At 41.8% G+C, this 22,411-nt stretch overlaps 1 protein-coding gene and 1 pseudogene across 2 annotated transcripts in view; both read right to left on the bottom strand.

Annotated features, from left to right (window-relative positions):
• The window catches only part of LOC114692807 (CD302 antigen), a 127,076-nt gene that overhangs the window by 38,921 nt on the left and 65,744 nt on the right, over positions 1-22,411 (bottom strand). The window contains exons 29-35 of one of the 2 annotated variants that reach the window (XM_037204817.1): positions 21,188-21,382; positions 18,316-18,542; positions 16,918-17,086; positions 13,453-13,602; positions 10,678-10,800; positions 8,867-9,034; positions 6,054-6,590 (exon numbers count right to left, since the gene is read on the bottom strand). In XM_037204817.1, coding sequence (XP_037060712.1) covers positions 6,412-6,590; positions 8,867-9,034; positions 10,678-10,800; positions 13,453-13,602; positions 16,918-17,086; positions 18,316-18,542; positions 21,188-21,382 — 1,211 coding nt within the window. In that variant the 3' untranslated portion in view covers positions 6,054-6,411. Of the gene's footprint in view, positions 1-6,053; positions 6,591-8,866; positions 9,035-10,677; positions 10,801-13,452; positions 13,603-16,917; positions 17,087-18,315; positions 18,543-21,187; positions 21,383-22,411 lie in introns of those variants that run through there. The other variant, XM_028868908.2, reaches the window with a different exon arrangement.
• Positions 13,026-13,400, bottom strand: LOC114705097 (annotated as a pseudogene).

Below are 22,411 nucleotides of genomic sequence, written 5' to 3' on the forward strand. Positions count from 1 at the left end.
GTCATTAGAACATCTTTAATGCAAAAACTAAGTACTACCACATACCTATAGAATGACACACGCTTGGGAAGATGCGGAGCAACAACCCATTGCTGTGGGAATGCATACAGAATGCATTTCACCAAAGGAACCTATAGGGGCATCATGAAGTGCTAGAGGCAGTGTGGGCCGTCTTCATTCACAGCACTCCAGGCTCTGCCTTTGTCCAAGAGTCAAGACTTTGCCATTACCTATTTCCAGTCTTTGTAAGTAGTCAATAATGGGTTCATGCACTAAACTCAAACTGAAAGCAAATCCTTCCCAAACTACTCTATGTTTAAATATGGACACATCTTGATTTGGGGCTCTTTTGCCCACTACCTATCCACCAGTTCCATGGAATCCTGCAATTGACCAAGTTCCCTTCACTGTCACTTCGGGCTCCAAAGCGTTGTTATGAATGTGGATTAGTTTATGTTCAACTAATTGTCAAAGACATCTTAGGTATAGAGTAGAACTGACAATCTAATGAATTGGTTTAATTTAAGCTGTGACCTACTTCAGCAGGGGGTTTTGTTTTATCATTTGAACATTGAAAGGCGTGTTCTTCCCTTAGGCAACTCTGGTACACACTACCTTTATTTTATTTTCCTGCTAAGACATAAAATTGATTACTATTTCTTCTTTGTGGGAGAACGTGGTATCCACTGAAAGCCATCACTCCCCATCTTCCTCTCTAATCATACCTCCCACCTTATTTTTTTCTCTCCTATTTATCTCTTCTCTGGTCCCATTCTATTTATTTTCCGAAGGCTTCCATTTCTCCCTTTATTCCGGTCAGCCTCCACCCCGGGTACTGCATCACCCAGCCAGCTCTGAGCCTAGGGTCTCCTTTGTCTTCAGTCTCCACCCCCACCCGGTATATTGTAATAACTAAGGACTGCAAGAGGAAGTCCATTCTTCCAACAGTTGCCATTTCCAGGGCATCTGGGTCCTAAGTGCCTCTTTGGCAATCCTTTTCTTTTTACCTTCGTTATTGTCTTCTCCCATCCCTCCCATTGTAAATGCCAATTGTTTTTATTGCTATTTTCAAGTTAAGGCTTCGTCTGCTTTCTCATAAGACCATCTTGCATTCTGCTAAACAAGAAAATGGAGGCCGTCAACTGTCAGCTAGAGACAAACATCTTCAAATACTTATCTGGAGCACTTCCCTTGTAGCCTCAGAGAGGAAGACATGCTTCCTCATCCCGGGCAAGCCCAGTTCCCCTTTCTGTAAGTTGAGAACCACCCCTCTTGCCTCATCTTCTCCAAAATTGTCTCCCATAGATGACTCCCCCTATCTCCTCTGCATCATCAACTGCTCCATGAAACTATTTTTCCCCTTCCTCCTGTCTTCTAGACCCGTGGCTCTGCCATGATAATGCACATTTGTAATTTGAGCACTCAGGAAGCAGGAGGACAAGGAGTTTGAGACCAGCCTTGGCCACATAGTGATATCCTGCCAAATAAACCAAGGGCTGGGGGTTGTAGATCAGTGACACCATATCTGTGTAGCATGCAGAAATAAGTCCCTGGATTCTGTCCTCTGTCCTCATCACCACAAAAACAAATCTTTATTTTCCATCTCTTTTGGAAGGAAGGGAGGGAAGGAGGGAGGGAGGGAGGGAGGGAGGAAGAAAGGAAACCTTCAAACCTGCCATGGACCATCCTCCTCCTTCTATGTCCTATCTCCATCAGATTTCTTAAACAACTTCCTCAGAATATACCCTCTCAGAATACTCCCACACTTCCACTCTGTATTTCTCAAATTCTATTTCCCAATTCTTTCTTTTCTGCTCACTCCCTCTGGACTCTGGCTCCTCTGCTGCTGGAGTTCCATTGGCTGGGATCACCAATGGTTTCCCAATGGCTACACTCTCCTATGGCTAACAGTTCTCTTTGTTGTTTCCGTAAACACCAACTTGATGCTACATTCTATTAAAAGGCTCCTTGGCCAGGGCATCAAGCTGACCCAGGACTGATTATCAATCTACATTAGGTCCAGGCGGGAGATGACAAAGAAACGAGACAGTTGGTGACTGGCAATCTCCTTCTTTGTGAGAAGTCCAGGTAAAACTGAGAAAATCATTGGACTGGGAAGATAAGAAAGGATTTGTAGGTGACTTCTGGGCTTCTAGCTTGGAGACAAAAATTATGCCTTCTCCATATTAACTAATATAAATATAACAACTGCTTGGGGAAGTGGGGTAGTTTCTCAAATCTCGTTTGTGATTAGCTTAGTTCAGGGGAAAGAAAGAAATGTATGAACATTACTCAGTTTGTGGAGGTGTAGATATAGTGAGACCATTTTCATTGAATACTCAGGGACTTAGAGTCGAGTGTACCGACCGTCAGTTTTATGTTGAGATCAGGCTGTTCCCTTCTAAGTCACTCTACATTGTGTAAAGCAGTGCTTTCTCAGATGCATACTGCCCTCAAAGGCTTTATTTTACAAGCAGCTGCTGACCCCGTTTTGAGGATGGAGGAAGACTGCGCTGGTGGGCACGTGACCAGCACCATCTGTCTGGATTCAGCTTCTTAGGCCTTTTTGAAACATCTTGCCTCTTGAATCCTTTGTAGTCATTCTGCAACATACATACATACATACATACACACACACACATGAGAGAGAGAAAGAGAGAGAGAGAGAGAGAGAGAGAGAGAGAGAGAGAGAGAGAGAGAGATACACTGTGTGAGGAGTGATAGGTGATCTAAAAGTTAGTGTTAAAAAACAGAGCTCAGAGGCTGGAGAGACTGCTCAGAGGTTATGTGCTACTCTTCCAGAGGACCTGAGGTTGGTTTCCAGCACCTGTTAGGAAGCTCACAGTGCCTGTAGAGCCCAAACCAGGGAATCTAAGACCCCATCCTCGCCTCAGCAGCCACCTGCCTTCATGTGCACATACCAACACACATACACATACTAAAATAAAATAAATCTTAAAACAATTGAGATTTCACTAGATGAATGCATGTTTGCCTCAACCAGAATTACAAAGGGGCAGACATATTACCACTGAAACTGTGGGGCCTTGTGATCTGATCGTCCATGAAGTCTGACACTGTGCATTGCCACAAACATGTTTGTCTATGTTTCTGACACAGTGCTTTCATGAAGGCCTAGTTTAGAAAGTCTTTCTTTTGGGAACTAATTCAAATTTCTCTTCCTAAGCAATACACAGCTACTGCATTAACTCGTAGTAATGAGGTCTCTGCTTCGGCAAGAGGGGTTTAGCATTAGAAGAAGCCTAAGATAAAAAAAAAAAAGGGGATCGACAACATTCTCCACAAGAATCAGCAAAGGGTCAGGCATGGAGCTTAGGAAGAACACAGCCAAAAAATAATTTTTTTTTTCTTTAGCTGGGTGTGGTGGCACATGTCTTTAATCCCAGCACTTGGGAGGCAGAGGCAGGCAGATCTGAGTTAGAGGCCAGCTTGGTCTACAAACAGTTCCAGGACAGCCAGGGTGCCACAGAAAAACCCTGTCTCAAAAACAAAACAAAACAAAATACAGCAGCCCTTTGCTAGGGAGAATTTGCAGATGTCTGAGGAAGGGGAGGGGAGGAAGGGGGAGGATGTTGGTGTCGCTTCTGTACTTGTTCCCTGTGCTTATTTATTGCGTCCACTGACTTGTCCTTTTAGGTGTCTGTCTTGAAGAGACAAATTTGACCAGACCTTATGCAGTAACTGGGTTAGCCAGGAAAGGCTGGAATGGGTTATCTTAAGTTTTTCAGACACCTGGGACTGAGAAATGGGGAAAGGGACCACTAGGGGGCAGTTCTGGACTTGTTGAGAAGAACTTTCAAGTAGCTCATCTAATGGATCATTGGAACTATGCATTTGAACCCAGAGGGAACAAATATGAAGGATCCTTTAAGAGGAGCACAAAGAATGAGAAATCAGTATAACACAGATGGGATCCTGTGGTAGTATTCTAATTGTACTGAAATGTGATTTTGATTGTATGTTAATAAATAAAGTTGCCCGGGGGTCAGAGCTATTAGAGCCATAGAAAGAGCATGGCGGTGGTGGCACATGCCTTTAATCCCATAGATCTCTGTGTGTTCAGGGATACAGCCAGCATTGGAGACATACGCCTTTAAGACCTAGAGGGCTGTACATACAGACACTGACGAGGCAGTCACGTGTTTGGGTTTACAACCAATGAGAAGGCAGAATGACTTTGAAACGACTGACACACAAGGAAATAGCTCTCTTTCGGGAAGCTGGGACACAGCAGGAGGAAAGGTGAGATTTTAGCTCTGAGCTCTGACCTCTTGGCTTTCTCTTTTACATTGTTTCTGTGTTTCTTATTTAATAAGACGGTTGGTTACATCAACAGGATCCCCACTGAGAGATGCTAACAGACACATTAAGGGTTTGAGAGAAGGCTTTGTAAGAGAGGCTTAGTGTGCAAGCTGCAGGACCAGAGTTTGAATCCCCAGAAGCCATGTAAAGAGATGTACAGGGCTTTGCATGTCTGAGACTCCAACAAATTCGGGCAGAGACCAGTGGATCATTGGAGCTTTCTGGCTAAGTTGCCTAGACAAAATGGCAAGCTCCCAATTTACAAGATAAGAAGACAGACAGCAATAGAGGAAAACCCTTGATGTCCTTTGGTACAAGTGCACATGGAAGCATGCACCCATACACTCATGTGCTACACACACACACACACACACACACACACACACACACCACATACATCACACACAAAAGAGAAACACTGAGCCAAGGAGACTAAAATCATTTTGAGATATATATATAGAGATTTATTCTTTAAATAGAGCTTGCAAAATCTTTAATACCTCAATTTGCAATAGCTGGACACTTTCTTATCATACTAGACATGGTATACAGTCAAACCTAGTTCAGAGATGCTTTTGCATGCACGGATCAGTTCCAACATTTTTAAAAGGCAAGACAACTTTACCATGGCATCAACCTTATACACAGCTGTAGTCACATTGTATTGGTTTAGTTCTCTAAAGACACTCTTAATGACTATTTAAAAGATGCCTCAATAAAAATATTTAGGACATTTGTAGACCATATTAAAACAGTTTTAGAAAATTATTTACAACTTTATGATAGTATAAACACCTCAAACAAAATAAATCTGGATCTTGTACAAAAATATTCTAAAGTATAAATATGAGTTAAACACTGTATAAAACAGTCACCCTATTTAGTGGACACGGCTTGTAGAATATATTCTGGGTCTTAAAATGGAAATTACACCCACAAAATAATGTTTTCCTAGTCATTTAGGTTTTAAATATTTCCACATTAATCACAAAGTTTCAAGTTTCATGGTCTTAGAAGCTGTCATTTTTTACAAATACAAAGTTAGCAAATACCATCCAAAGACCGCTTTTATGTTTTGCTGGGGTAAAAAGGCAACAAAATAACACATTCATCAAAAGTTGATGTGCTGTGTGAAATATATAAACTGTAAAGTTCAAGTCTCATCTGTAGTTGGGTCCTTGTAAAAAAGAAAATCATCTAACACAAGCCATGCTGATACAGCATGCCTAGTCAATTCAACAGTAACATTCCACACTTGAGGAAACATTAAACTGTTTTCACAAAACAAAGCAAAACCCCCCCACTGAATATGAGTAATTATAAACAGAAAACATAACAATTAATTAATATTGGTATAAATATCTTCCAAATAATATAAGAAACATCTTCCAAGAGGCTCCATTTTCTGAGTATAAAGTATGCCTTATTAAGCATTTTTTTCCCAGTGCCATAAAAGGCTATTTTTGAAACATCATTGATCTTATTTGTAGTTGAGTTTTTGCCTGAGGTACTAACTTTGCCTTTGGCCAGATGCTCAAGTAAATTAAAAGGTAGACGTGGAGCCTAGTAGTATTGACACCTTTAATTTTCTAGGAAGCAGTTAAAGCACTATTAAGATATGCACATATCTACTTAGCAACCGCATTTTTTTTTTTAACCCGAGACAGGGTTTCTCTGTGTAGCTTTGGAGCCTGTCCTGGATCTTGCTCTGTAGACCAGGCTGGCCTCGAACTCACAGAGATCCGCCTGGCTCTGCCTCCCAAGTGCTGGGATTAAAGGCGTGCGCCACCACTGCCCGGCTTGCAACTGCACTCTAACAGACACAATTCACATTGGTTGAGTTTATCCCCCTGGAAACAATTTGAACCTCCATTTTGGCTTTAAGACCTGTCTGCTCTGGTAACTGGAGTCATTAGTGTGGCGGTTAGCGGGTTAAGGAATTATGCGCCTCAGCTGAGCAACTCACCAACTAAAAGCATCCCTAAAGCTTCTGTTTTGAAACAGAGTAAACACTGATTGTGGGGCAATGTCCAGGGGCTCATCTTTCTTCTGGAACTTTGGTGCCAATGAACAAACTCTTGGGAGAAGTTAGTCATGGAAAGGAGGGAGCATCACCTCGTCTTCATTGGCTCCATGTTCATACCGAACAGAGGACAAGCCAGTCCAGCGGAAATGGTTTTTTTGCACGAGGAACCAAATCAGTCCGCTGATGAGCGCTAAGACACAGAGCACAGCGAACAAGATGGCTATGCCTCTGTAATCCGAACCTGGAATCCAGACGGTACATTGTAAGACAAATGCAACGGTTACCATTGTTTCTGATTTTATTCAGCAAACTGTAAGAGACTAAGCCCTGTACAGATTCAAGATTGTTTCATAGCCATGACAGATTCCAAACCCACCATTAAACACCAAACTTCTTTTTTTTTTTTTAATATAAGTGGTTTTCTTTACATCAAAATGCTTTTCGTTTTTCTCCCAAAGAAATTAAAGGATTGCCATTGCTTCCTTCTACTCACTGCCTTCCTTAGGAGAACAGCTTAACAGGTATTGTTGGACTTTGTGTCCTCCTCCCACTAATGGGTTTGGACCTTGGGGCTTTGCACATGCAAGGCAAGCACCCCACCGAGCTACATCCTTATTGCTTGTTCACCAATTCAAATGTCATCCTATGCTGCTCACCCACTTCTCTTACGCATTCAGCTCAGACTGGACATCCCCGTATCGACTTCCATGTCCCAAACTCAAAATGGCCACGACCAGAACTGTAATTTTTTTTTTTTTTTTTAACCACACCGTTGCTGTCCCCTCTTTGCCCGAAAGCCCTGGCTGCTGCCGACTCCGCTCAGAAAAGAGCCAGGGCTCCCTGCCTGTCGTTTGCAGCCTCGCTAAGGGTCTCTGTCCGCTTAGCATGCTGCTCTTCCTTGAGCATCGGCGTTCTTTCTGCCACTGGAGTCTCTCCAGCTGGGTCCTCTCGGCTGTACCGGTCTCCAGAGCTTTCTGGGCTGACCTTTCTGAGCTCAGCCTCAGCACCTCCACTAGAGACACCTTCCTAGAGCTATGTAATAACCACCACCCTGGTTGTCAGCACATGGAGTTGCTAACTATTTGAAACTTCCCTCTCTTAAAAAACAAACAAACAAAAAACTTGACCCGTTTGTCCCTAATCTATCTTCCTCACAGAATTGGACAGTCTGTGATAACATGCAAGCGGACCCACCTTGTTCAGGTGCATTTCAGCATGCAAAACAGGGTGGCGCACAGCAACGCATGTACAAACGTGTACCGCAATCGGATTTTATCATTAATATTTAGAATACCAAAATGGAAAGCCTATGCTAGTTAGTTGTTTTTAAATGTTAATGTAAAAGGTTTAGCGCCTTTCCTCCACAAATGAAGCCCAATGATATTTTTATGGTTGTTTTATATATCAATTCAGGACAAGACTAAAGTTCAAATCGCAGTTTCATACAGCTACCATGAGCACTTTAAGTAGTTAGATCTAGTTTTAGATGGTCTTAAAATTTTTTATGGCCAGGTGTAGTGGCACACGCCTTAAATCCCAGCTTTTGGGAGGCAGAGGCAGGTGGATATCTGTGAGTTTAAGGGCAGCCTGGTTTACATAGTGAGGTTCCAGGGCAGACAAGGCTACATAGTGAGACTCTATCTTAAAAAAAAAAAAAAAAAAAAAAAAAAAGCAAAAACAAAATATAAAATAAAATAAAATTCATTATGAAAGTTTCATGGGACCAAAGAAAAAGGACGCAAACTAGCTGTGGTGGTTTGAATGAGAAATATCCCCCAAAGGCTCATGAATTTAGACTCTTGGTCCCAGGTTGCGCCCCTGTTTGGGGAAGTTACGTAACCTTTAGTAGGCAGTGCCTTGCTGGAGGAAGTAGGGGTAAGGCTTGGAGGGTTTGTAGCCCTATCCCATTTTCTGCTTGCTCTCTTTGCTTCCTGCGTGTGGATGGCAATGGGATCATTCCATCACCTTCTACCATGCCTGCCTGTTGTCATATTTCCCCCCAACGTCTGGGGCTATATCCTTCTGCTCAAGCCAAAAGAAGCCTTTCTCCCATAAGCAGCAACAGGAAACCAGCTACACTACACTAGCCACAAAAGCAGACCTTTAAGCTTTTATACAGGGAAAATACAGAATAAAATACATTGTAAGGACATTCTCAAAGAAATATCCTCCTCGATTCTACAGCAGTTTCCATTTTTAGTTAGGAGAGACTTATATAGAATGTGGGCTGTTTAGTAGCTTTATTTTGGAATTCTAGATGTATTATATATTTATATACCATATAAAATCTCTGTGATTTAATGAGGATTTGAGATATGCTTTATAAATACTTAAAATTACATGGAAAAACAAAAGTACATAGATGTGCTGTTTATTTATTTATTGGCATTAATTAGTGAACCTAGGGCTTCATGCTCATCAAGTAAGGGTTCTCCCACTGAGCTACAAGAACATGCCTATATTTATTTCTTAACCTATTCTGCTCAAGACTCTCTTAAGGACAGGTTGTATACTTACTCAGAGGAACTTTGCAGACAACTCTCGCATAACCACGGGAACATTCAACTTTTTTCCAGGTTTCATTTGAAGCGATTAAAATGCTACATTTTCCATCACTATTCTTACTTTTATTTTCCCATTTGACAAATGTCACATCTAATCCATCTAACCAACTCCAAGACTGATCTAAAGAAAGATAATAACTGTAATTATATTTCTTGCTACTAATTACAAAGCTTTAAAAAAGCACAAGATTCAAATAACTCATTTTCTTAGCATGGTGTTGTTTAACTAATTAATTTTTTAAAAAAGATTTATTTATTTAATATCTATACAGTGTTCTGCCTGCATGTATGCCTGCAGGCCAGAAGAGGGCACCAGACCTCATTACAGATGGTTGTGAGACACCATGTGGTTTGCTGGGGATTGAACTCAGGACCTCTGGAAGAGCAGCCAGTGCTCTTAAACTGCTGAGCCATCTCTCCAGCCCCAAGGTGTTGTTTTATATGATGCTATTATTTAAAAATAAAACTGACAGGCTGAAGAGACGGCTCATTCAGTGACGTGCTCCCCATGTAAGCACAACGACAGGAGTCTGATCCCTTAGGACCGATGTGAGGAAACAGGACAGCATGGCACATGCCTATAAACCCAGCACTGGTGAGGTACAGACTGGATCCCTGGGCTCTGTTCACCAGCCACTCTGGATTTTTCACTGAGCCTAGTGCTCAAATAATCAGGTGGGGAGCAGCAGAGAAAGAGACCTGATGTTGACCTCTGACCTATGTACATGTGCATACACATGTGCATGAACACATGAACATGAGCACACATAAATACGGTGGAGAGAAATTCAGGAAATGAAAGAAATTTACCCTGCAGTGACCTCTAGCCTTCACACACATGTGCACACATACATGTGCACAAATGAACATGGACACACACAATGAAATTCATTAAAAATAAGCAAAGGCCTGTAACCGCTGTCTTGGACAATGAGAAACAGAATGTTTTTATTTTTAAAGCGATGTATTTTTGTTGTTTTAAGTTATGTGTAGGTGTGTGTTTTTGTACATGTGAGTGCAAGTGTCTGTGGATGCAGATTCCCAGGAGCTGGAATTCCACACAGTTGTGAGCCAATGGATGTGGGTACTGGAAAACTAACTTGGGTCCTCTGGAAGGGCAGCAAGTGCTCTTTGCCACTCAGTCATTTCTCTAGCCCCCATTTTCATCTTTATAGACACCCACACATGTGTTTTGATAAAGGTACAGAATGCTTGCTTGCGATAAACACATTTGCAGGGATATTTAATCTCCATTCTTTAAGAAAACGTGTCATTAAAACTATGCTGCTGAGGGAAGGGACTACAAGGGCTTGGGATCACCCCCAACCCCATTTTTGTTTTTCAGCAGTATAAATGTGTAAATACCATTTATAATTCATTTAGACGGCTAATATTGAATCCATTCATTTTTGAAAATGACTTGATATTTTAGAGTTGACATTTATTTTAATTATTTAATATTCAACTTTACATAAAGTATGAAACAGATTACCAAATTTATATACTTAATTCATTTTTTTTTTTATCAATTTCAGCTTCATCTTTCAAACCCTGTATCTATTCTTTACTGAAAAAATTCTTCCACAAATTCTCTTTAGATTTAACTGAACTTATTGGAAAAATACAGCACTGATAAGGCTTAATTTTGAACTATAGTAAAACCATTCAGTGTTAGAAAACAGGTGTGGGCCACTGTTCCAACTTTAGAACTCGGCACGTGCGCACATGCATGCGCGCGCACACACACACAAATGTGCCACTTACCGAGTGGATGTTGAGATAATCCAAGCCAAACTCTCATAGTTATATTATAATTCTCCCTCATCAACCTGCTCACAAATTTATTCTCATTTTCATCTGCTATGGTGACAACGTTCGCAGATTGATCTGTGGAAAGCAAACAAATTGTACTTAATTAACTCCATGTTAAACATGTAAAGCAAATGCTTTATTCTGAACGAGCCCATTTGGAAAAAACAACCTCTATTGTGAAGAAGACCATTGAGAAATTCAAGCTTCACCCAGAGACTCTCTTTAAACCATTGGTATTTATGTCAAAAATGAAAAGTACTCCGACAAATAACAGTTCCAAAGAAATTAGAAATGTTTTTAAATTAAAAATTTGCATAAAGAAATTTCCTAATTTAAAAAACATGTATCTGGCCGGGCAGTGGTGGCGCACGCCTTTAATCCCAGCACTCGGGAGGCAGAGGCAGGCGAATCTCTGTGAGTTCGAGGCCAGCCTGGTCTACAGAGTAAGATCCAGGAAAGGCACAAAGCTACACAGAGAAACCCTGTCTGGAAAAAAACAAAAACAAAAACCAAAAAAATAAAACAACAACAACAACAAAACCATGTATCTGGCAGCATTTTTTGGTTCTGGAAGTTCCAAACTAGCGAGATCTTTGTGTCTGAGCAGCTGGCTGCAATCACTGGGGCTTGTGACTGTACAAGTATACACCACCTATATATTTCTAGGTCTCGCCTCAAAAAAGCATTTTTGTGTAACTTAGATTTAAACTTCCTTCTGCTCAAAATAGAATTCAAAGAAGCCTGGCCTGTGATCTGAGGGAGTACGCACTCTCCTTCAATGGTATTGCACACAGAAATGTGATTGATCATAACCATCAGAAGTTCCTAAAAGTGATATGGGATTGAGTGAGTGAAAATTCTTTAAGCTTAGCATGTTTCCTAAACACCTACAGGAAATAGTGTTATAAGTTACATCAGATAGAATAGAAATTAGTAATAAGCAGGCTAGGAAATCCATCTTAAGAGGAGAGAAAGCCTTTGCCCTGCACTGAATGAGTTTAACATTATGTGGCCTGGGAGATAATACCAAAGGTATTATCACCTTTTGCAGAGAAGGAAACTGAGTCACGAAGATGAAGCTGGCCAGCTAGAGAACTTAAAAAGGTGATCAAAACCTTTGAAAGAAGAATGGTTCTGAGTTCACCACCTTCAGGGCACTGTGCTCCGTGTGCAACACTTAATGCCATTCCTACGATGCCCCCAAATGTCCCAGACTCCCAAGTTTCCATTCTCATCGGCTAGATGAGAAGAGAAACAGGTCTGCAACTTCTCAGTGTCTGTTAGCGACTCATCTGAGAGCTGGGAAATGAACCCAGCCTGTCTGCCTCAAAGGCTTAAATACCTTACCTGCCCACATGCTACATGCACAGTAAATGTTCTTATTTCCTCCCTTAGGAGGAAGAGGCATCCACTCATGTAAATGCATAGATATGTCTTATAATGCTTCTCATCATATATAAACATGTACAGCACACCAAGGTTCCCACACGAAGCTCCTGTTATGTAGTTAAGCAGTAACTAAAATGCTTTCTAACCAGCCAGCTGCCTCCACAATATTGAGCAAAATGAACGAGCTAAATGCCATCTGCCTGGCTACATAGCTACCCAACGATGAAGTGAAATGGCTTTGATTTTTGAAATACCATAGGTGGCTTTCCTAGAAGTCATTTTACGTTTTGATCGAAGGCAATGACCGGGTCCCTCATGGGAGGTAGTCAGTCACTGATGCTTTTTTCCTGAAATGGCTAAATCTAAAGACTAAAGTCCTGCCCCTTTTTGGGGTTCTTAGGATGTGGGGCAATCCTATTCAGAATGGATGGACAACTCATGCTCAGTTGATTTTATTACCCTCTTCAGTATCAGCTTAATATTAAAAACTCAGTAATAGACTACAGAGTCAATTATATTTTGCCTCTTAACCCCCCTTTTCTAAGCGTCTTGAAGTATATTTAAAACTGTTTCATTTGTTATCACTGCTACTTGATATGAATACATAGATCACTTGGCATTTTTACTTCTTTCCATTTTTACTTTCAATATATTCACTCTCATTTTGATATTTATTTGTTTTTGAGACAGGATTTCCTTGTTTAGCCCTGGCTATCCTAGAACTTGTTCTATAGACCAGGCTGGCCTCGAACTCACAGAGACCCGCCTGCCTCTGCCTCTTGAGTGCTAGGATCAAAGGTGTGCGTCACCACCATCAGGCTTTTTCTTTATTTTTGACATTAAAATCCTAGAATGTTTATTATAAAGGTAAACCCTGATCCTTGAGATGGGCTTATCAGCAGGCCCGTCAGCTACAAGCAGGGTCCAATCATACTGAATGAAGATATTTTTGCTCTCCTTCTTGGAGGCCCCATCCACATACTTCTGGTAATAAGCCACCAGGGCTTTGGAGACAGACTGTCGGATAGCATAAATTTGGGCCACATGACTACCACCCTTCAGATGGTTATCCACACCAGCAAGTCACTCCTTGCCCAGAAGCAGAATGGGCTCCGGTAACTTGTACTGCTGCGTGTGTGAGGCTCGATCCTCTCCAGGGGACGTCCATTTACCTAGATGAGCCCATTTCCCTGTTTGCAGTGTGCCGCAGCTGTTTGCTTGTGTCTGAAGATCTGCATGGACTGCAGCTGACCCTTGGATGAGGGGTGAGCATGGACTCCAGCTCCTCAATGCACGTCGCCACCACCGGGAGAGGAAAACAAGTGAATTTTAACTTACCAAGTTCCTGACACAACTGTGTGGCCTCCGAGAAGCTGTGCAATGCTTGGTCAGTCGAGTAACAGTGATCCCCATACTGGACCCACTGGGAACCATTCCTTTTCGGCGTTGGACACTTTGATGAGTGTACACGAGGGGACAGCTCTTTAGCTGTGAAAAGATGTTAGAGACAGCTGTAGTAATGCACAGAGGAAAGTCAATACTTCCCTCAAATCTCATTCAGTGTTCCCATATGAAACCTGTGCTTGTGGATAAGCAGCCTGTAACTCAATCCATACACCAGCAAAAGCCACAGTCTGGACTCTACAGATACACTCTGGTTAGCTGTTTGCAATGCCCTTTCCAAACCTCAGTGGTAGAGGAGGTATAAGCGCTTCCTCTCGAGGATGGAGTTCAACCAACTGAGAACAAGCAGACACAGACTGGGGAAGGAAGAAAACACAGGCTTCGGTAGGCCTGTCAGCACTCTGAGCCAATAACTAAATTTTGTTCCCTTGGCTTCCCTTTTATTGTGAAAATGTAAACCAATGTTTATGTAGATAGATAAGGTTGACTTTAAAAGTTGCACCCACAAGTAAAAAAATTGGCAATTTGTCAATCTCTTTCAAACCAAAAGATGTTATCTTTTGAAACTCTTAAAAGTTCTTCCGGTTTCTACCTAACCTGTTTTGTTTGTGTTTTAGCTGTGCTGAGTAAAGCTAGCAGCCTCTGAAGGAAGGCTGGGTCCCTTAGGGCTTGAGATCAATTCCTTTTCAAGAGCACACAACTGGAAAGAGGCTAAGTACGGCTCATCTGAGTCAAATTTCTCATCTCTCAAATTTCTGGCCTTGTCCCAGGCGGTGAGCTCAGCCCAGACTTCAGCTCAGCTGTGCTTTCTACACTACCTTAACCCTCTCCCTGTGGGCTCTGCAGGTCACAGGTGGGTGGGAATTGTCTTATTTGTGGCTTCTGTGACTCCAGAGAAAATGGCATCTCACATTTTCTTCATCAAGAACCTGGGGTTGACTAGTTCCTTCTGCTTCTGTCTTCTGTTAGAAGGCAGGATCAATCCTTTCAAATTTCAGCCGTTGGCTTAGCCTTCCTAATGTTCCCCATTTGGGCACCCCTCTCCCTCCGCTCCTCTGCTCCCCCTCCCCCCCAGTCAGTTCAACATCTGGAGTAGCGGGTGAGCAACTAACGCAACCGTTCAGTTCCTCACTGGCGCCAGTGGTGGTAGGAGCTGCTACCAGCAATTCTTGCCTTTACCACTTCGTGAAAGTAGCCGACGAGCTGCAGGGATATTGCCCTGTGATTCTGGGAGTAGCTGTGTGTGTGGGCTTCAGTAGATGTGAAAGTGAGTTCACCCACCAGTCGCCACAGCGCCACAGGGCATATGGCCTCTTAACATCTCACACCGCCAACCTTGTTGGTTTCTAGAACTGTCTGTAGCTGGGCTGCCTTGTGTTGCAGACATTCCTTTCCTTTCTGATCTTTATGAAGTTGTGTTTCCAACTCCTAAACTTGTATTTAAGGGCTTGCATTGTGGTAAGTTTGTTATAGTCTTTTTGTTGTTCGGCACTTAGAATCCAATTAGGGTCTCTCAAGTGTTAGGCAAGCACTTTAACACTGATCTATATTCCAGCCCTGTTGAATTTCTGCTTAGGGAAAAAAATATTTTGAAACTTTATTTCATGTAGCTCAGGTTGGTTCAAGATGACCTTGAACTTCTCATCCTATCAAGTTCAACACCCCATGTGCTTGAATTATAGGCATGCATCACCAGATCAGTTTTTGAGGTGCTGGGATAGGAGCTGGGCTTTCTGTATGCTAGGTAAACAATCTACAAAGTTAGCTACGGGGTACAGCCTGACCCCATTTTTCATCCTACCAGAAAAATACACATAACATATCCTTTATCACCTCCACTTTGTTTGTTTTCTGTTTTATTCTGAAACAGGGTTTTGTTTCTGTAGCTTAAGGCCACCCTAGAGCACACTATGTGGCCCTGAGTTCCCTTTTCTCCTCCTGAATGCTAGGATTACACACGTGCACCAGCACACACACCATCATCTTGATCATGTTTTAGTGCGTCCCTCAGTGGCAATAAGCACAGTCACACTACAGTAATCACTACTACCCAACTACAGAACTTTTTCATCTTGCAAAACTGAAACTCGGTATGCAGTCACTGTTTAAACCTCACCCTCTCTAGACCCTGACCTCCTATTACTGTGAACTTGAAAATTCTAGGTACCTCATAATACAGAGAACCCTACAGAATTTTCCCTTTTATCACCAGCTTATTTTGCTTAGCGTGTTGTCTTCAAGATTTAGCCACACTGTGGCATGTATTAGCATTTCCTTCCTCTTTAAGAGATACTCCAGTGTGTGTTTTACATAGACATATTTATACACATCTTGACACACTGTATTAACTTCTATTTATCCACTCAGTTGTTGGAGGATGCCTGGGTTCTCTGCCTTTGACTATTATGAATTATACTTCTATGAACGTGGCTGTACAAATATCGGTTTGAGTGTTTGTTTTTAGTCCTTTTTAGTCTAACCCTGGACATGGACTTGCCAGGCCATATGGTAATATGATGCTTGTTATTTTGAACGATCATTCTCCACTCTGAAACGTCTGTTTTCTCAGATTTTTTTTAAACAAATGTAATTTTAATTTTCTGTTTGTGTTTTTTTTGTTTGTTTGTGTTTGTGTTTTTTTTATTTTTTATTTTTTATTTTTTTTGGTTTTTTCGAGACAGGGTTTCTCTGTGTAGCTTTGCGCCTTTCCTGGAACTCGCTTTGGAGACCAGGCTGGCCTGGAACTCACAGAGATCCGCCTGCCTCTGCCTCCCGAGTGCTAGGATTAAAGGCATGCGCCACCACCGCCCGGCCAGATTTTTTTTTTAATTACTGTGTGCTTTATCGTATGTCATGGATTCCAACAGGTTTTTTTTTGTTGTTGTTGTTTTTGTTTTTTGTATTTTTTGGTTTTTTGAGACAGGGTTTCCCTGTGTAGCTTTGTGCCTTTCCTGGAACTCACTTGGTATCCAGGCTGGCCTCGAACTCACAGAGATCTGCCTGGCTCTGCCTCCCGAGTGCTGGGATTAAAGGCGTGCACCACCACCGCCCGGCTCCCACAGTTTTTCTTTGCGTTTCCTTCCCCCTTGTGCTTGCGAAGCTGGTTTTTGGTGATGCCATTAAGGAAACACCGAAGCCTTTGAGAATCATTTCTGCATGAAGCAAGAATCTTCAGATTCTAGAGTAAAATGTAACTGGCGCTAGAACGATGAATCTCCTTGGGAACAAATTCCCTAACAGATACATCAATTCTACATCCATTCACAAAATATCAGAAAGCGTGTTCTATAGAATTTGTGGGCCTTATTTAAAATCTACAAAAATGGATATTAAACAATGATGTGCATACATTTATATCAAATTATAGTAAATACACAGTTATTCGAAATCAAGTCTTACATTTTGTAGGCTTGTAACAAATAGCACCATCCTTAACAGACAGGCATTTTTCATGTTTCCAGATTCCTTTTGGATCTAAAACGACACAGTTTCCAGGAGATCCTTGGCTTTTCCATGGGGTGTAGTCAAATGCACTGCCATCGGCCCACTCGAAGCTCGATTCACTCCCCTGTTTAGAAACAGTTTGGATAGCCTGAGCTCAGCTGCGTGAATGTAAGAATGTAAGAATGCACACACTGTGCGAAGTGAGCTCTGATTATCTGCTTATAAATATTGTAAGTTTGGGCCTGTGTATAATGCCAGAGATTTGCTTTTGATACAGTCATTTGGAGCATTTGCTCTGACAGAATTGAAGCCGGACTTTAAATTCAGAAACAGTCACTGCATTCTATCCCTGGATTGTCCTTAAAGACTGGATTTATGAAACACATACAAATGGCTTCCATTTACCTCTGTACCATAATTCAAGGTTTAGGCTCTGACCATCATGTTGTTCTGCAATTGTTTCATGTTGTTCTTTTCCTTATTTGTGGTGCTGGGAATTGAACCCAGGGCTCACACAGGCTGGGCAAGTACTCTACCCTTGAGCTGTATCCTGCTCTGGAAAGCTGTTTTCTGAGCTTCGTGGTTTCGCAGTTTGTGTCTGGCAACATGACAGAGGCCATCACTCAGCAGGGGCTAGAAGAGGCAGCCTCTCCCCAAGGAGCGAGGCGTGAGGAGACGACTTTCAGCTTGCACTTGAACCCACAATCTTAAAGCATCTTCTTTCTCTCTCTCCCTCCCTCCTTCCTTTATTTCTTCCTTCTATTTTTCTCCATTCTTTTCTAAAGATTATTTAAAGAGGCCCCAAACTCTCAATGGACGGCTGTTTTTGTATGCCAGACATTATTAAATGTACATAATATAAGAGATAGGACTCAAATGATGGCCCCAAAGATGTGTTATCAATATGTTGATCTTTTAAAATACGAAAGAAAATGTTATTAGCTGATCTTACTGATGAGGAAATAAGATTGCTAAGGTTAAATAATTCATTAACTATCAGCTACCACAGAAATGACAGATGTGCCATTAATACTGAAAGGCTTTTCTATTCCATGCTATGTACTTCATAGGAGCTTTCGAACTGGTCCTTCTCAAACAAGCTCCAGGGACCAAGGATGGAGCTGAGAGGTGGAACAGGGGATGTTGACCACTCCACCCAAAACAAAAATAACTCCAAATCAAAAGATTACAAGAGTCTGTTGAGTTATTAACCCACTGAACCCTTGGGATGGCCTGACATTTACACTCTGTAATTTTATTCATTCCATGCTGTAAAAGGTAAGAAACAACCAGGAATTAACCAATTTCAAAGTCATCGCTTTTAAAAATTTCTGGAAACAAAGTGAGACTTACATCATGACTCGAGAGCCCAACCCAGAGAGGGAATCCATCACGTTTCCCAATGTCTTCCAGAAAGGACTGCCCATTTATGTTGTGAACACTTGCTAAATGTCCTCCACTTTGAGAGCACATGCTCAATGCTTGGTACCACGTCACCTTTTTCTGAATAACATTATAGATGCCATCCTCATACGGAATGAACTCCGGCAGTGTGCTATTGTGTTCTTCCTTGTAGTCAACTATAACATTGAAAATAAAAGGGCTGGTAAATTTAAATAGTTTCAAATACATATTTTGAACAAAATAACTTATTATAGTTGTTGTGACATGATGGCAAAATGATTCAGCACTTGGACATGTGAGACTGTCTGTAAAGGAGAGTTATCTGCACTGGGGGAGTCAGCAAGGTTGCTTGTCAAAGAAATCAGGTCTGCAGTGCAGGGGAAATTAAGGCTAAAGAGAAAGAAGAGATCCAGAAAGTAAGGAAGTGCTGAAGATAAGCAAATCGACATGAAAACAGTGATGCTGGAATTCCTGCAGGGACACTGGAGTCCAAGGATCCAGCTCCTCGTGGTCAGGCTGCAATGAGCTAGTCTGAGCAGGTCAGTGATTAGTGTGATATGCTGAACAGAAATCCAAAATACCAGGTTTTTTGTTGTTTTGTTTTCAAGAAAGGTTCTCAGATACCTCAGGCTGGCCACAATATCACTATGTAGCTGAGGCTAGCCTTGAACTCTTGATCCTCCTGCCTCTCTCTAAGTGCTGAGATTAACACACAAACTATAGTCCCTGGCTGCCAAGTATAAATTAATAACTAAGAGTCTTAAGTAGTTATAGAGGGTTAAGCGAAGGATAAAAAGAAAGAATCAGGTTGGCAAGATGGCTCAACACCTAAAAGCATTTGCTCTGGCAGCCTGATAACCTGAGTTCAATCCCTGGAGCCCACAGAAAGGTGGAAGGAAGAATGAACCCCACAAAGTTGTCCTCTCCTAGCCACATGTACGAATACACACACACACACACACACACACACACACACACACACACACACACACACAAATTTCTAAAACTAAAAACAGTAATTGAACAAGCAACAAAACTACAGAGATGCGGGTATAAATGACTGAATAAATTTTAAAATGCAAACAAACGTCTTGTACAGAATTCCAGATAATCACATAGATACCCTGCCCCACATCCCAAAGATGGAGGATAGCTCTCTCCTCCTGTGAGTGTGGACTGAGTGCAGTGACTTTATACTCTCTTTATAGAGAGTACAGCATGGAGAGGGGACAAAGGGTAAGTTTACAACTGAGAAATCAACAACACAATCTTGACCAGAGAGATCAATGCTAAATCAGCAGTGATGTCGACAGTATTCATTGTTCACAGGCTATGCTAAAAATGATACCTTCTCCCACACTCAAATCACAGCTTAACCCAAAACTCATAATCTAGACAATATATGACCAGATAACCTCAAAACTAAGAGACATGCTCACAGCTAAGAGGGGCCACGGCTGAGTCTAACGGGATGTCTGAACAGAAAAAGTACACTTAATAAGAACTAGGGGATATGAATAACGCACAGGCTTTGGTTAATTCTTACGCACCCATCCACGTTGGCTTATTAGTTGTGACAGATACTCATGAAGGATGTTAACAACAGTGAGATCGGCTGTGGGGTAGTGAGAACTCTCAGTTCTAACTGTTCAAGTTCTCCGCAAATCTAAAGCTAGCCCAACATGAACATCTATTAAAATGTATATGAAAGAATGGAAAACAAACAAAGCCGACACTGTTTGGTGGGACACTCAGAGAACAAGGAAGTTACTGGCTGACAGAATGATGCTCAAGGAGAACAGAGAGAGAAGAGGTGAGGGCTGGGGGAGGCTGGTGTCTAACATCTTCACCGTTTACAAGGACCCAGAGTGACTGTCAGTAGGAGAACACTGACGCGACAGGTCTCCAGCACACTACTCGGCAGCACCCGGAACAAAGAGGGTCCACGAGGCTGTCGCTGCCATGGGCCGCACATCAGCAGAGGGCTTAGCAGAGCAAGGTGCTGTACTCGAATTCTAAAGCTGACGGTAACTTATACATAATTTACATTTCAAAATAGGCTTGTTTAAGGATTAGACAAGATTGTAGGACACACATTTTGCCTGGAATGTCAAAATTCTATTCAACCCCCCCCCCTTTTTTTAAAAATATAAATAAATAAATAAAAGTTCTGTCCCTCTTTCAAGACTCAAATCAACCACCACCTCCTCATTCTCACCGAGCTCTTTGTTCACCAAATAATCTAAGACTTGCCTGCAAAGGATAGAAAAGCCAATGCTGTCTCACCAGCAATGCTTCCCTTCTGGAGTTTGAGTCCAGGACTCCAAGGACTCTGTTCTCTTTGGTAACCTTCTGTGGTTCCACATGTGGATTAAATATGAACGGAGCTCTCCAGACATGCGTGGTCTGAGTCTCTGTAGTGGAGCTAATGGTCTTACACTTATTTCCCTGGAGTGAGACCACACCTTTTCATGCGTACTGTTGTGGCTTGACTATCAAATGTCCCCCGCTGATGACACTGTTTGGGGACGTTGTGGAGCCTTCAGGAGGCAGAGCCTCATTGGAAGAGGTAGGTCACTGGGGTGGACTTTGAGGCTTTACAGTCCTGCCCTACTTCCTGTTAACTCTCAGTTTCATGAGTGTGTGGCAGTGTGACCAGCCAGCCTCCTGCTCCTGCATCATGCATGCCCTGCTGCATGTCTTCCCCACCGCGATGGACCGTATCCCCCTAGAACCATGAGGCCAAACAAACCCTTTCCCCTTAAGTTGCCTTCGTCAGGCTATTTTACCACAGAAACAGAGACATGACCAAGACTCTTACCCATTTCGATTTTACAAGCTAAAATGCTGCGCTGGTAAAAACGAATTGTTTCTTCGATTCTACTGAAGGGCTGAATATCCCAGAAGCCATCAGTACTTAGACCAGCCAGAAATTGGTGGTTTTTCACGGCTGGTCTTCCCGCTCTCCAGTGTGTGTACGACAACGCAGTCCTATCAAACCACATCAAAGAGTTGTCTAGGAAAGAAACACATGCTTCTATATTAGAGATTAAATCAAAATTTCAGTTTCAGTGTTAGTATTTCAAACCACTGCTTTATGGTCTCCTTTCCTTACCTTCTAAAAGGTTGTCAGATTAACTATACCTTAAAAAAAAAATCTTCTAATTGTAACACTAAATCATGCTTGTTTTTAACTTGAAAATATGAATTATGAATATAAAAAATTAACTAGAATTCCACTCTTTGGTGGCTTATTTGTTGCTCACCAACTATCCTTATATATACTGTCAACTGTAACATAAACGATTATAACTATTTTATGTTTTTAAATTCTTGATAGCTTATAAAATTAGTGAAAGAAATTATTTTCTCTGGATACAATTGTTATTGTTTGTTTTTGCTCTTTTAGGGGGCCCACCATCCAGCTCCCAGATAAATTACACATGGAGGCTTATTCTTAATTATAAATGCCCAGCCTTAGTTTGACTTGTTTCTTGCCAACTTTTCTTAACTTTAAATTATCACCTCTACCTTTTGCCTCTAGGCATTTTCCTTTTCTTACTTCTGTATATCTTACTTTCCTCTTACTCTGTGGCTGGTTGTGTGGCTGGGTGGCTGGCTCCTAGCATCCTTCTCTCCTTGTTCTCTTGCTCTTTCTTTTTTTCCCCCCAGATTTCTCCTTCTATTTATTCTCTCTGCCTGCCAGCCCTGCCTATCCTTTCTCCTGCCTCGCTTTTGGCCATTCAGCTCTTCTCTAGATCATCGGGTGTTTTAGACAGGCACAGCAACACAGCTTCACAGAATTAAGCAAATGCAACATGAACAAAAGTAACACACCTTAAAATAATATTCTACAACACACAATTGTGCATATTCCTGAGTGAAAGATTTTAACACACTTCATTTCAATGTGGAGATCATGCTTCTCAACAAATGGTGCTAAATAGCTAGGCATTCATACACAAAATTATGAATGTAAACTCCTTGCTGTTACCACAATAAAAAATTAACTCAACTGGGCAGTGGTGGTGCACATCTTTAGTCC

Source organism: Peromyscus leucopus, chromosome 4, assembly GCF_004664715.2.
Source record: "Peromyscus leucopus breed LL Stock chromosome 4, UCI_PerLeu_2.1, whole genome shotgun sequence".
Lineage (NCBI taxonomy): Eukaryota > Metazoa > Chordata > Mammalia > Rodentia > Cricetidae > Peromyscus > Peromyscus leucopus.